This window comes from Diceros bicornis, chromosome 20, assembly GCF_020826845.1.
Source record: "Diceros bicornis minor isolate mBicDic1 chromosome 20, mDicBic1.mat.cur, whole genome shotgun sequence".
NCBI lineage: Eukaryota > Metazoa > Chordata > Mammalia > Perissodactyla > Rhinocerotidae > Diceros > Diceros bicornis.
This window is the reverse complement of record NC_080759.1, coordinates 20,766,031-20,780,981: the sequence shown is the minus strand read 5'-3', so window position 1 is coordinate 20,780,981 and position 14,951 is coordinate 20,766,031. Positions and strand designations below refer to the sequence as shown.

General features: G+C 40.2%; 1 protein-coding gene across 1 annotated transcript; it reads left to right on the top strand.

Annotated features, from left to right (window-relative positions):
• The first annotated feature begins 5,083 nt into the window (after positions 1 to 5,083).
• GZMK (granzyme K) lies at positions 5,084 to 14,263 on the top strand. The gene is made up of 5 exons (XM_058563477.1): positions 5,084 to 5,255; positions 5,529 to 5,676; positions 10,809 to 10,959; positions 11,732 to 12,001; positions 13,869 to 14,263. The coding sequence occupies exons 1-5, from the start codon at positions 5,192 to 5,194 to the stop codon at positions 14,028 to 14,030; spliced, it is 795 nt and encodes a 264-aa protein (XP_058419460.1). The 5' UTR covers positions 5,084 to 5,191; the 3' UTR covers positions 14,031 to 14,263.
• The last annotated feature ends 688 nt before the right edge of the window (positions 14,264 to 14,951 follow it).

Genomic DNA, 14,951 nt, shown 5'->3' with positions numbered 1-14,951 from the left:
TCATATGTCTTTGGATATTGCCTGTGGTGTTTTTTGCCTTACAAAAGTCAAAGTTTTATATATACTCTAACATATTCAGTGGTTTCCTTTATGCCTTTCTCTCTCAAACATTATTTTTAATTTACCATTTCATTTAGTGTTTATAACAATTTCATTTTTTCACAGAAAATCTTTGATCCACCTGGAATTTATTTGTGATGAAGAATAGGACAGGGATTCAGGGATCAGTGAGTGTGGGGTTGGGAGATGTGCAAATGTGTATATATGTGTGTGTTGTTTGGTCAATCATTAGCCTTTGGAAAAAGCATTTCTATCATACTTAGAACTGTGTGACAATTTCTGCTTGAAGTCATTGTAAATGAAAAATTAAGAAATACTGAATCGACTGATTTATTGAGTTCCAGCCTGGCCACAGGATTTACTGTGTTTCCCTCATTAATGAATCTGATCATCCCCTTTGAAACACGTACTATTTTGCCTGTTTATTTTATGAAACCATTCTGATTAGTTTAAACAACGAAATTGCTTTTAATAGGATAAGATAATCCCTTTTAACAGATGTGTTTCTCTTGTAAAAAGATGACATATTTGGCTTGGGACACGTCACTGTATCTGAGATGTTCAAACATAAATGGAAGTGTTCCATTGTAAGGCCTCCCCCCTCAATTGATTGTTTCCTCCTTTCCTCTATAACATTTACCTATTTCCTTCCCTTTCCTTCCTGCTTCCACTTTTCTTCTGGTCTTTATCACTGGGTTCTTTCCTTGGCATCTTTCCCTTGTCTTGACCCATATATTGGCTCCAGTTTTCTCCCTAAAACCCCACTAGGCTCATCTGAGTCCTCAATTCCTCTGTGCACGGCCAGTGTCCTCGCAAGCCTGTTGCCTGGGAGAGAGGTCAGAGCTGCAAACCTTCCTTTGGCAGCCTTCCCTGTGGAAAGGATTTTCACATGTCTAAATCTGTTAGGACAAACATTGCAGACAGTGTGAGTGATCTGCCTTGGGTCCAGTGACATCACAGGGACCACCCCATGTGGGACTTTCCCCACCCCTCCAGTGACATTTCAACTCAGTGAAAATGAACATCGAAAGCCACCCTGAAGAAGAAAAGAAAAAGAAGAGGTTTCACAAAAGGGCAGCATGAGGCCCGGGGAAAAAGTTGAGATAAGGACAGTGTCTGACCAGGCAGCCAGCTCCAGAAGCACTGGGAAATTCCCACTTGCCAAATCCTCGAGGTGTTTTCCTGTGGTTACTCTTATGCCAAGACCCTGTACCCACCCATTGCACTGCTTGTCCACTGCAATTATTTCATAATTGACTTGGAGAGGAGCAAAGGAGGAGGTTAAAGGACTATTGTGTTATTTAACTCAATAATGGTGGGCAGGAAACATATTCATATTTAATAAAGGAAGATAATTAATATGCAAAATATGTTCTGATTAAAAGTTAAGGTGAAGGAAGATAAAAACAAATTTCCCTCCATCCCACTCTCATCACCACCATCATTCCGCCAAGGGGAGGTCGTAGAGCAGTTCTCTCAAGTATTCAAATTTAAGTAGCTTAGGAAAAGGCAGTGCTCCATATGCCCCATCCCAGCATACTCAGTTTCTCTGCACTGAGGTTAAGGCCAAAGCCCCAGACCCTAGTCAAGGGGTACTTTGCTTTCCTTCGCAATTGCTGGGAAGAATGGCTGTAATCTGAAGTAGGATTTATATTTTCTTGGGACCTTTGGACAAAATGTCATCATACAGCACCCCAATAGCCCTCCCCACTCCAAAGCTGCCATAGTTTCACCATAATTGCTGGCAGATTCATTTATCAAATTAACTAAACCATTACTGGACAGAAATCAAGGCCCAGGGGGTGGTGGGCCATAAAGGAGGGACCCGGGGGAATTCTGCCAAATCCTGATCTCAAATGCTCGAGGCTGGGGAGAGTTGGACAGTCATGAGAGCCCTGGAAACCTTGGGCTGGGAAACTTTTTCAAAGAAGGCTAAAAGGGAAGAGATGAGAAGGGCTTGAAACAGATCTGCTTTGCTGTTGTGTCTACAGAGCAGCGCTCCAACTATCAGGTATGTTTGGGGTTTTGTTTACTAATTTGGTTTTAGTTTTAGTCCATTGTGGACTGATACTTTTATACAATGCAACACAAATGAATAGAACAATTAAATTATATCTTTAAAAAAGGCATACAAAATATATGCCCTATTTTCTGATTAGATTGAACAGACATTGAATTACATTTTATTAAATTAAATAAATAAATAAATAGAGACACGAAAATGGCTGGAACAGCTTCTGAATTCTGACTGTCAATTTCTGTCCTCATCTTGCCCCGAATGAGTGATAAACAGCTCACACCTGGGCACAGGTCTGGAGGCCATGCTTTGAGTGACACGGCTTTAGAGGCATGACTAATGAAGGTGCTGAAGCAGGTGTCTGAGCTGGTAAAGAAAAGCAGCCCAACAGAGAGAATACACGTGGCCTTTGCAGCTTCCAGATAGCTATTCTAGAAGGTTCTCTCAAAACACAGGAGGGTCAAGAGAGAGAGGAGGGAGGGAGAAAAACAAAAAACCCCATCCTCAAAATCAGCATCTCTAAGAGCAACTAACAACAACTGAGCACAAGGCAGCAAAGGAGAATCGCAAGGCCCTGGGCGTGTGAAGCCAGTCCCTCCATGAGCACCGTCTCGCACTTGCTCAGCCCAGCGCAGCTGCTGCAAACACCATCCAAAGCAAATACAGCTCTCCCCACAGCAGACTCAACAGAACAAAAACCAACACCCAGAAATAAATTAGATCGCCGAGCTCATCATCTCACACAGCCCACTGTTCTCAAATCCAGGATCCTGAATATAATAACAAATGATACTATTCATCGGCCCATCAGTCTAAAGCCAAAACCTCATATAACTCATTACTATAAACCAACATGATTCTCAGAATTTTCCAGGTCAGCTACAAGAAAGAGTTGTGAGACGGTCCTCCCAATTGAACAAAATCTCACCCATGTCTAATTGCAGTATATATGGCTAACTCCTTTTCCCCCTGCACAGCCAGCTTGCCTCTTAGAGCAGCTAAGCCCAAGGGACTTCTCAAAGCAGGGCAGGCATGTGGTCAGGTTGAAAGCGACATGGAGCCTGGAGCCAGTACATAAGTGTTCAACAACGGACTCCGCCACCTGATAGCCCAGTCATCTCCAGCAAGTCTTCATCCACAAAACAAGACTAATGACAGCCCCCGCCCTGGAAATACAGTTGATAATGCTTAGCCATTTGTAAAAAGCTATATGGATGTCGGTCCTTACTACACAGAAGTAAGCAGCTGAGAGATGTTCTTAACTATGCACCCCCTGCCCCCCCAGAAATGACGCTTTGTCTTTCACACAGTCTATTTCTTCCTCGTAGTTCAAACCACTCTCACATGTCACACATCATCTTCCCTATGTTCCCAACGTCACTGGGGTATAGCAGGGAACTGGCATCATCACGTCCTTTTTACGCCTCAGAAAAGTGGCGCACGAGGGATCCATCTAAGGCACATCAATAGTGACGAAGGTGACTTGAAAATTCACAGGGACGTTTGGCTGGAACTAACAAGTGTGGTTTATTACATTTGGGGCTTTTCTTAATCAGGCTCCTCCTTGTCTCACCCACAGGTTTCTGCGACAGGAAGTCGCCACTCTGCATTGGTTTTGTTAATTCTGCTCGTTTGATATGCAGGAAAGCTTTATTGTTGCTGCATCCCTATAAAGTAAAAACAACATTTCTCAAATATTATTAGGATATTTCTCAAATTCTGTACTCTGGCAGTGTATTTATTAACATACAAGTTATTTCAGGTCAGGCAAATGATTTGGTCCAAGTTGTACGCTATGTAACCTTAGGCAAATTACTTAGCATCTCTGAGCCTATTTCTTCAGCTATAACATAAATATAATAGTTGTCCTGCCTTCCTCACAGACATAAGACATGAAAATATATAAATGATCATATAAAGAGAATTTTGACAATAATTTAAGGCACTTTACTTATATTTTTAAATTATAATTATTGTTATATAATTATAATATTGTTTATTATTATTCTTACTGTCTGACGCTAGAAAACAACAATTTGGTAGGAGTCTCTTGCAGTCTGCCAAACATAATAGCTCTGGATTTCAATTCTCCTTTGTAAAAAAAACGGAAGGTAGGATGCATATATCTTAGAAAAAAGAAAGTAAGATCTGTTAATTCAAGGTAAATTTTGATCAGTGTTTCTGGAAAGTGATTGGGGTTCTGGTGCCTGATTTGTCTGTTTGGACTCATTTTATAACATTTGCACTATTGATCAGCACCCAGCACAAACAGAATCTTATAGAATCTTAAGTCTAATACCTTTTGTAGTGAAGGAGAAAGTACTGTAGAAAGCCTGGCAATGCGTTACCATCTGTGCCTGGGGAGAAGGACGAAACGCAGTCCTTGATTTTCAAAAGATATTATTATTGAGGCCCTGGATAAACACACGGTCATTTTCAATTAAAAATGAGTAAAAGAGAGACTTGGAATTAAAAATATGTTGCCAATGTTCCCCTTTAATAACATTATAAAACCTCCCACAAACGTAACTAAAATTTAACCAAAATGGCAAGACTAGGAATAAGTTTGCTACAAAACACGTGGGCTTCTCTGGATGACGTTCAGGCTTTAGCTAAGCCTTATTGTAACGCAACCATGATCTGTGCAAGGTTCCATGTCTCTCTACATGATAAATCTATGTCCAAATGAAAAATGGAGAAAAACTACATATGATAGGCATCATTTTCTGCCAGGACAAATAGTAAGTATTGCTTTAGAGCAATGAACATCTTTGAACCCTGCCTGCAACTTCACTAAGTTCTTATAGCTTGGATATTTTTATTCTTTCACCATTTATAACATGAGTACTCATACAGATATTCAAGACGGTTAACTCTAGAAATGAGTTCTTTATTGCACACATTCCTCTCCCAAAAAAAGTGCTAAAAGCACAGATCTGAAACTCCCCAAACTGATACACACCTTTAAACCTAGGCGTGAAAAACCTTATCTCTAGAACATTTGTGGTAGGAAAGTTAAAACTTGCGAGATCAAATCTTAACTTTCAGAATCTTCTTCCCTCACCAATACAGTTGCAGTATTTCATCTGGGCTTCTTAAATCTAAGCCATTAAAATGACCAAGTTTTCTTCTTTTTCTCTATTTTTCCTAGTAACTGCGGCTTATATAACTCCAGAATGTAAGTATCTCCTACATCTACCACATATCAGCATTAAATGCGTTCCTAGTGACTGTATCGTTATATTACAAATGAAAATGATTTTTCACAACCAGATCTATCCATCTAAACTGTAATGTAATATACAATTGTTCATCAGTAGAGTTATAACTATTAGGTAACTATAGGGTGTTTTTTAGTCTTTGAAAATGATATTGTGATGATCGAAAAAAGAATTACATGAAATAACCTGCTTAGATCTTTTACGTTAAATCTTTTGGTTTTCTTTTGTAGGTTTCAACATGGAGATTATTGGAGGGAGAGAAGTGTCACCTCATTCCAGGCCATTCATGGCTTCCATCCAGGATGACGGCGGTCACGTTTGCGGAGGCGTTCTGATCCATCCGGAGTGGGTGCTGACCGCGGCCCACTGCCGCTTTCGGTGAGTACCCACACTTTCCGCGTAGGTGTTTTTCCTCAAGTTGGCTAAGAAAGAAGCTTGCCTCTCCCAGAGAGAATTTGATCTACCGTTAGCTTCTGCGATAACTGACCAACTGGTGGGGTTTATTTACCCGCTCGCACGCACATCGTGTCTTCTGCCCTGAGTTTTCCCTTTCGCAGAGAGCTGCTCTACCTTTCCCAGGCAAGCCATTAGACAAATCCAGGTGCCCCGTGTAACGCCAGGGAAGGCAGCTACAGCCCTATTCCTGAGCTCGTTGTCATACTGCCCGCGAGGAAAGCAGACAACCGGAGTTTGCAGCTCCGCGTCCCCATTTTACAAACGGGTAATAATAACAGTAGGACCTGCTTCATGGGGTTTTAAGGATTAAATAGTATCTGTTTAATATTTTCGTGTGCTTAGCACATAGTAAGTACAAATATGTTGCAGCTATTATTGTTATTATACGTTTGAGGAGCCCGCTTTGCTAAGGGATTTTTAGATCCATTAACTCCGTCGTCCCACCTCCCACCCCAGAGGTCTGAGACCCACAGTCTGGGAATCACAGCTAAGGGGCAACAACCTTCCCAGGCGAAAAAAAATTATAGATGATTTACACAGAGATAGAGAGAGAGTTATTTTTCTGGAATACTTAGACTATAACCTCTCAAAATCCATTTCAGCCTATGATTCTCTTACTTCTGCTAAAAAAGTCCAAAACCCTTCTTAGGAAACCGCAACCATCACAAAAGGAAAAGCAATAGAAAACTAATTTGGTGTTTCTTTGGGTTCGGGAGGGGTTGTTTCTTATTTATATGTTTTCTTCCTTATGTTCCTTGCCTAAATAAGCTAAGAAGAGGTGGGGCCTTCTCCTTTCCTTACAAACATTACAGCACTCCACTTAAGAAGCTCTTAGCCATAATGGTTTACTCTGTAGGCATCAGCTATATCTAAATGCAACAGCTAAATTGACTTGCTTCTCCATGTTTTGGGGGTTTTGTTTGCCCCATTTTAGTGAGACTGAACACAAATTAGAAATTTTGACACCTGCAAACAGTGAGAATTTATGTTTTATTTCTAAATAGCAAGACACTAATTTCTAATTTAATATGGCTACTTCATTTAAATGGGGTTCTTGCTGTCATAGAAATCACCCTTGTGTCCCCATCACTTCTGTGCTTTCTAGGGCACTTGTCCCCTGGGGACCAGCTAGGCAGAGGGTGACTATCAGTAAATGTTCATTCAATTCAAAATTTGCACGTCTTCAAATATGCTTATGGTACACATTTAAATGGACTATAACCTCCCCAGACACGGAGCTTGACTTATTATAAATGCTCAACAAATGCTGGATTGAAAGAAGGAAATAAATTGAAGGATTTTTTTTCCTAAGCCAAAAACACAGTATATGAAGTCTTCCACAAGCCATAAGGTGTTATCCAAAGGTAACTAGTATTATCAAGTTGAATTTTAAATTTTGTCAAGTAAACTTGACTTAGTAGAAATGGATTCCCAAATTGACAAGTTGAGGAAAAGAGGTGTTGGAATTAAGAAAAAAAAAACCTATTGCTAAATATCATTTTAAATGGCTAGAATTTAAAGAACTCCAGAATATATGGATCAAATTTCCTCTACGAAACACTTGAGTGTAAAAATGTAGACAAATTGGTGCTTGGAAAAATATTAAGCTTTATGAAATCCAAAATATTTATGAAATAGCTCAATGGTGGCTTCCCACAAATGTACTCCCAAGTATCCTGTGGGAATAGTCACTAATCGCAGGCTCCTCTCTCAGCAAAATGGTAAAGGAGGCCAAATCTGGGGTGCTCCCTTCTCACTACCCATCCATGTGGTTTCTTGCTTAGTCTCTTGGCCCCTTTATTAGTTGCCATGCCAATTATAAAAGGAAACTGGTTAAAAAGCTTCCAGTATAATCTTATTTTCAACATTTTAATGTATCAGAAGGAAAACTCACCAACTCTTGTCCATTGTCTTCCTGAGTCTCCTCCAATGCCTTCCCTTACTGAGCACTTCTACTCTCACCTGCCTAGTTGGTGAGTAGGTGGAACCCCCACGGCCCCTTTCACATGGCCTCACTCCATCTCACATCACTCAAGCCTCCCAGAGGAGAACAGTTAAAAATTCAGGCCCTGGATTCAAACCAACTGAGCTTTGATCCCTCCTGTATTTGCATCCTGGAGCCTCCGCTTAACATCTGTGGGACTTTCTCAAATTTGTTGATTTACCTGAGCCTCAACTTCCTCATCTGCAAAATTGGGATAATCATAATAAGTCCCTCACAGGGCTGTTGTGAGGTTTAAATGAGGGAAAATATGTAAAATGCTTAGCACAAAACCCGGCACACCACAATAACTTAATAGATGTTATCTGATGCGAAATTATTATCTATGCCTTCCATGGTAATCACTGAGGAACAAATCTGATGATCCAGTCATGTTGGTGGGGTTGGACTGTGACAGCCCCTCTCTGATAGCCAGGTTATTCCCTCCTTTCTCAGGCAAAAAAGACCTCCAAGAAATAGGGATCCTTCCTTTACGGTCAGACCCAGAAGAGTAGGTCTGAGCAGAAACACTGCTCAGTGCCAAGGCAGACTGGAGGAGGAAATAAAAGGCTTGAAGGGGCTTGGCACGGGGCTTATAGAGGTGTCATGGAAAGAGCACTGGACTTGGAGTCACAAAAGTGAGTTTGGGTACTGATTCCCCTACTTATAATGTGTGTCACCTTTGGTCAGTCAAAGAACTCTTTCAGTAGTAAGGACTACACAGCCCATGGGCTTTAACAACACTGAGAAGGCTTACTCTTGAGCTCAATAGAGACCACGTTTATGGAGGTTGTCAGCAGATGATGAAAAGACTTACTGTAAGCAATGCTTTGGTTCCGCTCTGCATGTAGTTCTGTTCCAGGTATGTCCAGGGTAGGACTCAGAAAGCTGCATTTTAAAAATCCTCCAGGTGATTCTGAAGTGGGTGGTCCACAGACCACCCATGGAGAAACTCTGCTGTACAAATGAAAGACACTAGTATTATTACTTCTCCTCTGTGTGAATTCAGACCCTGGTTTAGCTAAGAAGGTGGAATTCTAGAACTCAGGTAATTCCAGGTATCCTATAGGCAGAAAAACTGACCTTTGAAGTACAGATTATAATTGAAGTGTATCCAGAAACGGAAAGTTCAGAAAGCATTCATGGCCTGCTTGCATTGTTTTTGGTATTAACATGTTCCAGTGGAGACAAAAATAACCAAGGCATTTCAAAGGCATTAACTAATCAAGGAAACTGGTAAAAGATGAAGGGAAATCAGAAATTTTCTCAGCACCTTCCCCTGGTCAGATTTCATCTTCCACACCCTGCATTTGTACCTCACAGCCATCCTTGTGTTAGTTATCTGTGCATGTATTCATCTTTTCTGTTAGAGCAGTAGTCCTGGGGATCTTATATCATCCTTCACCTCCAAAGCTTTGGGTTTAGTGAGTATGTTGAATTTGAGTTTGAATCAATCCTAAGAATTCTGATCCAAATCCTTTGAGAAATTTCATCCTCTGATTTTGTAATAGACAAACTTTTCGACAAATAGAGCTGGAATTCCCGAAATAAACTCTTTTGGTAGAAACCAAAATGTGGTAATTCCCGGCAGCCATAGCCCTGCCATGTGCAAACCTGTCCCACTGTAGTCGTGTACTCATTGCCCAAACCTGAAACAGCGTTTTCTCCCTTTTTCTGTATGTTTCTGTGCTCTTTTTAACTTTTATTAATCTTTATTAATATATTATTAGTAGTAATATTAATATATGTGTATGTGTGTTTTTACTGTGATCTGCCTTAGTTTTTTTCAAGTGACAATGAAATAGTTATATGTAAACAAATAAATATAATTCTTTTTATAACCTTCTTTGTTCCAAAAAAGGATTTGAAGTGGCTTCCTAAAGATGCACATTAAAATGGGACATTTTTATAGTATGCAAATGGCTCCAAGGTGTTAAGATCTCAAAACAATCATTTCTGTTTTCATAACTAGATGTAAATGTAATTTTATTCAACATACAGTAAATCAGATCAATTGTGGCACTGTTGAAACACTGTTACTAGAATTGTATACGACCAAGGATAAAAAAAAAACTGTTGTTTCTTCATCTACCTCACCAGTTTATATCCTCTAAGTCTCCACAATGGACTTATCAAGGGCTACTAACCCTAAAGTGTCTTCAATTCAAATTAGCAATGATTTTTCACCTTGAGGAAAGTTTTGCTTTCTTGTCTAAATCATCTTTCCAATGGAGAGGGCAGAATATATGAGCAGATTTGACAGCCATTAAATGGACCTTACTTCTTCATATTGCCATGAGATGAGGTCTAGACATATCAGATTAGCAAGTGTAGAGTTGAGTCTCTATCTTTTAGTTATTAAAACACTTAACATTGGGGGGCTGACCCCATGGCATACTGGTTAAGTTTCATGCCTTCTGCTTCGGCAGCCCAGGTTCATGGATTCAGATCCCGGGCACGGACCTACCACTTGTCAGCCATGCTGGGGCGGCGACCCACATACAAAGTAGAGGAAGACTGGCACAGGTGTTAGCTCAGGGCTAATCTTCCTCAAGGAAAAAAAAAAAAGAGGAAGACTGGCAACGGATGTTAGCTCAGGGCGAATCTTCCTCAGCAAAAAAAAAAAAAAAGGTTAAAATCATAAATTTTATGTTATGTATATTTTACCTCACTAAAAAAAAACTTAACAATTCTGGGTACAATCTCAATCCACAAACTCCAGAAATATAATTTCCTTTATTTTTACATAAATTAACACAATTTTACTGTAAACTTGATCTCAGTCAGTTAGGATGTCACTCCTTTTTCTCCACAGTAGGGTACAAGTTCTGCTATTCTTTTGCAATGCTGGGGAATCGGAGTGGGACAGGTTTGAGAGTGGGTCATTTGGCCCTTGATATCATCCATTCATGCTTGAGTCCACTGAGACCTCTGTCACTCCACTTAATCCTGGACAAGTTACTTTGGAGATGGTCCCCGTTCCTGTATATTTACGACCCTCTCCACCATTTCTGCTCTCACTGGGGGATTTGGGAATCATTCTGTTGCTTCTATTCTCTTTGCTTTTTTTTAGGTTTGCCAAACGCCAGTCTGCTAAAGTGGTTTTAGGAGCACACTCTCTCTCAAAGAATGAGGCCTCCAAACAAATATTAGAGATTAAAAAATTTATACCATTCTCAAGATTTAGATCAGATCTTGAATCGAATGATGTTATGCTGGTTAAGGTATGTAGCATTGTCTTCCTTCAGTTTCTCCAATATTCTTATACAGCATAATTCTGTTGTTAAATCATCTATATAAAAGCATTTTGTTAGCACTCTCCCCATGTTTAAATTGACTGTGACATATTCTATAAGGGCCCATTTTGCTGCATATATTGCCTTGAAAGAAACAAGAATTTATTACAAATGCATCAGAGCTGTGTTTATACAAGGAAAAGCAACTCTGATGCTCACATACGTGGGAGGGGAACATCCAAACAGGCCCAAGGATCCACACTGAAAGCTTTTTTCCCCAAAGCTTTTATCATTAGCAAGTGAAAAATATGTCATTTATACAACAGAGCCAACCAAGTGACTTCAAGGACACAGAAGTGAGTTACAACTTAGTCTAGACCATACTTATTCTAGTCCAAACTTAGTCTAGACCATACTCAAGGGTCCTATCCAGCAGGAAACAGCTCAGCCCTCAAAGTCATGACCTATGGATGTTATTCCACAGAAAACCATCCAATGCAGAGCAAAGGCCAGTTTGCTTGAGACTGGGCAAAATTCCTGCTTTGTGTAAGCTCCCTCCCAAGCATCAGTGAGCTCTGTGGGGAATGGAGAGCATGTTCAGAAAAGCAGCCACCACAAATGCAGCTGCGAGCTACCACCAAAGTAGATTCCAGAAGAGGGACGCCCTCCTAGAGCAGAGGGACCACACATACATCGCTCAGGCTCATAGCAGAATACTACTGGGGACAAATGATGACTGATTCTCTTTTCAATCTCTCAGCTTCACACAGCCGCAAAACTCAACGAGTATGTCCAGCTGCTCCACCCAAGATCCAAAAACGATATTCGAGCTGGAACGAAATGCCAGGTTACTGGCTGGGGGGCTACCGACCCAGAAGTTTTAACCCCCTCTGATACCCTGCAAGAAGTCACTGTTACTGTCATAAGTAGAAAACTTTGCAACAGCCGAAGTTATCACAACCACAACCCTATAATAACTAAAGACATGATATGTGCAGGAGATGCCAAAGGCCAGAAGGATTCCTGCCAGGTAAGAGTCTGTCACTCAAACAGGCATCTCAGAGCAATGTACTACTGTCAATGCTCCATCTGCTCGCTAGCACAGAGGAGGAGAGGCCTGAAGACCACAAAACCACAATTCCCAAAAGCTACTCTCCATTCCTGCACAGCATTCTCTATTCTTTTTCACCCACCAGTGTGAAGGAGTCATAAGAACTCTCCCAACACATAATAAGCACTCATTAAATGTTTGTTAATAAGGATAATGGAATATATATGATAACTTGTATAGGCTTTTTCTGAGGGGTGTTATCGTCCTTGGAAAGCCTACCAACTCTGAGGTCACTAGTGGTGATTAGAAGAAAACTTCTCCAAAAAAAAGACCCACCCTTTAAATTAATCAATAGACAGGTCTTACAAGACTCAAATGCAAAAAGCTCAAATATAGAGTATCTGCTTCTTAAATAATGTTGACTGACTGAATAAAAGGAACAGCAGTCATACTTATCAAAATCTTTTGTTTTGCTTTTGTGAGGAAGATCAGCCCTAAGCTAACATCCAATGCTAATCCTCCTCCTTTTTTTTTTTTTTTTTTTTTTTGCTGAGCAAGATTGGCCCTGGGCTAACATCTGTGCCCATAATCCTCTACTTTATATGGGACACTGCCACAGCATGGCATGACAAGCGGTGCGCCAGTGCACGCCCAGGATCTGAACCTGCGAACCCCGGGCCGTGGCAGCGGAGCACGTGCACTTAACCGCTTGCGCCACCAGGCTGACCCCCTTATCGAAATCTTTTGTTTCCTGAAGTAGTAAAAAAAAAAAAATAGGTGTTCATGTATACAGGTGACAAATAGGTAGCACAGATGGGTTACTAATTTTTGAAAAATTAGAATACAATATTCACACCCTACTATATTAAACATGATCGGGGGAAAGTATGATGATTTTAAAGATCATGTGTATCTGCAATGCCCCAAGATCATCATTCCCCTAAGACTCTATTTTCATGGCCAACCAGAGCACAAAGCACTGCAGTTTGCCATGTGAGTGGCAGCAGTGGTGAAGGCTGCTCTTCAGATTTGAAAGCCACATCTTCATCTGAAAGGCCAGGCCTCTATCACCCTGTCACTTTCCTTGACAGAATTTTAGTTACATGTTTTGTTGTCAGAGTCCTCAAGAGTCAGTTCACTGAGCAAGTATTTACTAATATTGTATACGTGCAAAGCACCATGTTCAATCACATACGGATACAAAAACAGGAAAAAAATAATAGAGAAGATAGCGTCCCTGCCACCAAGACATTGACTACAATATGTTGCTCTTTTCTGCCAGTCTCAATAGCAATTTAATTTCAAATCCATGAGCACCAAAATGAAATTCACAGTTTACAAAATTTCTTTTATTTCAATGGGTTATTTCAAACTATGTCTACCCATTCCTTAATAAATAAATTTCAATAGTCACTGATTACCAAAGGATATATATATACAGTCCTAGACAGAGACAGGGACACGGACAGAGAGGGAGACAGACAGACAGAAACACAGTCCTAGACAGAGACAGGGACACGAACAGAGAGACAGACAGATGGATGGAAACATGGTCCTAGACAGAGACAGGGACATGGACAGAGAGAGAGAGATGGACAGAGGGACAGAAACATGGTCCTAGATAGAGACAGGGACACGGACAGAGACAGAAACAGTCAGAAAGAACCATGGTCCTGGACAGAGACAGAGACACAAAGAACCCACACTGAGTAAGGGACTGTATCAGGCACTCTTCAAGAACAAAGAAACCAAGGACCCAGGTAACAATGCTTTGAGTAATCAACAGTTGGTGATAAAAAAGTTCAACAGCTTCTTACCAAGTATCTGCCCATTTTCTTCTTTCCAGGGTGACTCAGGTGGCCCCTTGGTCTGCAAAGGTGCCTTCTATGCCCTAGTCTCTGGAGGTCGTAAATGTGGTGATGCCAAGAAACCTGGAGTCTACATCCTATTAAGCCAGAAATACGAGGCTTGGATCAAAAGCAAGCTTCACCCGTCTCATGGAAACTAAGACTACAAGTGATTTTCTTGGATCTACCAGTTGCTTGTTTTTGTTTCTGTTTTTGTTTTTCATAATATGTTCTACAGGCCAACTTTATCTTCAGATTTAGTTAAAGTGGAGCACAGTGTCCACTCTTGCCCACTTAGGACGGATTTTGTTAAGGAATCAAGTTTTTTTTTCACATATACCACTGATGTATTTTGACTACGCTGACTTCCTTCTGAATAAAACTTAGAAAACTATCTGTTTGTCTTTGATGGAAATAAGGTTCAACAAATGATATATACTCCCCAGTCTACCCACACTCCCCAAAAGGGCAAAAAGGTGATAAACAAGACAGTTATGGCACCACCTTCAACCGGGTTTATGTTGTGATTTCTGCTGGATCATCCTAAGCTGTATTTTTAAAATAAGAAATAGTAAATTCAAACACTCCAACTCAAGTTAAGAAAAAATCATCAGGGTTTATGCTAATATTATTAGGATAGTACTTTTTTTAAATTTATGTCACACTTCATTCCAAACAGGATTTAAAGCAATGTACAAAAATACCTGCAATAAAACAAGATATAAAATTAAAAATAATTTTTCCTCAAAAAATTTTAAAAATACTATGTGATTCAGCAAGTCCACTTCTGAGTATTTATCCAAAGAAAACAAAAACACTAACTCAAAAAGATATATGCACCCCCATGTTCACTGCAACACTATTTACAATAGCCAAGATATGGAAACAATTTAAGTGTTCATCGATGGATGATGGATAAAGAGATTGTGGTATATATATAATGGAATATTAACAGCCATAAAGAAGAATGAAATCTTACCATTTGCAACAGCATGGATGGACCTCGAGGGCATCATGCTAAGTGAAATAAGTCAGACAGAGAAAGACAAATACTGTATGATCTCTTTCACATGCAGAATCTT

Coding starts and splice junctions, on each gene's coding strand:
- GZMK (XM_058563477.1), top strand. CDS start 5,192: ATGACCAAGTTTTCTTCTTTTTCTCTATTTTTCCTAGTAACTGCGGCT. Junction 5,677..10,808: donor GCGGCCCACTGCCGCTTTCG/GTGAGTACCCAC, acceptor GCTTTTTTTTAG/GTTTGCCAAACGCCAGTCTG. Junction 10,960..11,731: donor ATGATGTTATGCTGGTTAAG/GTATGTAGCATT, acceptor TCAATCTCTCAG/CTTCACACAGCCGCAAAACT.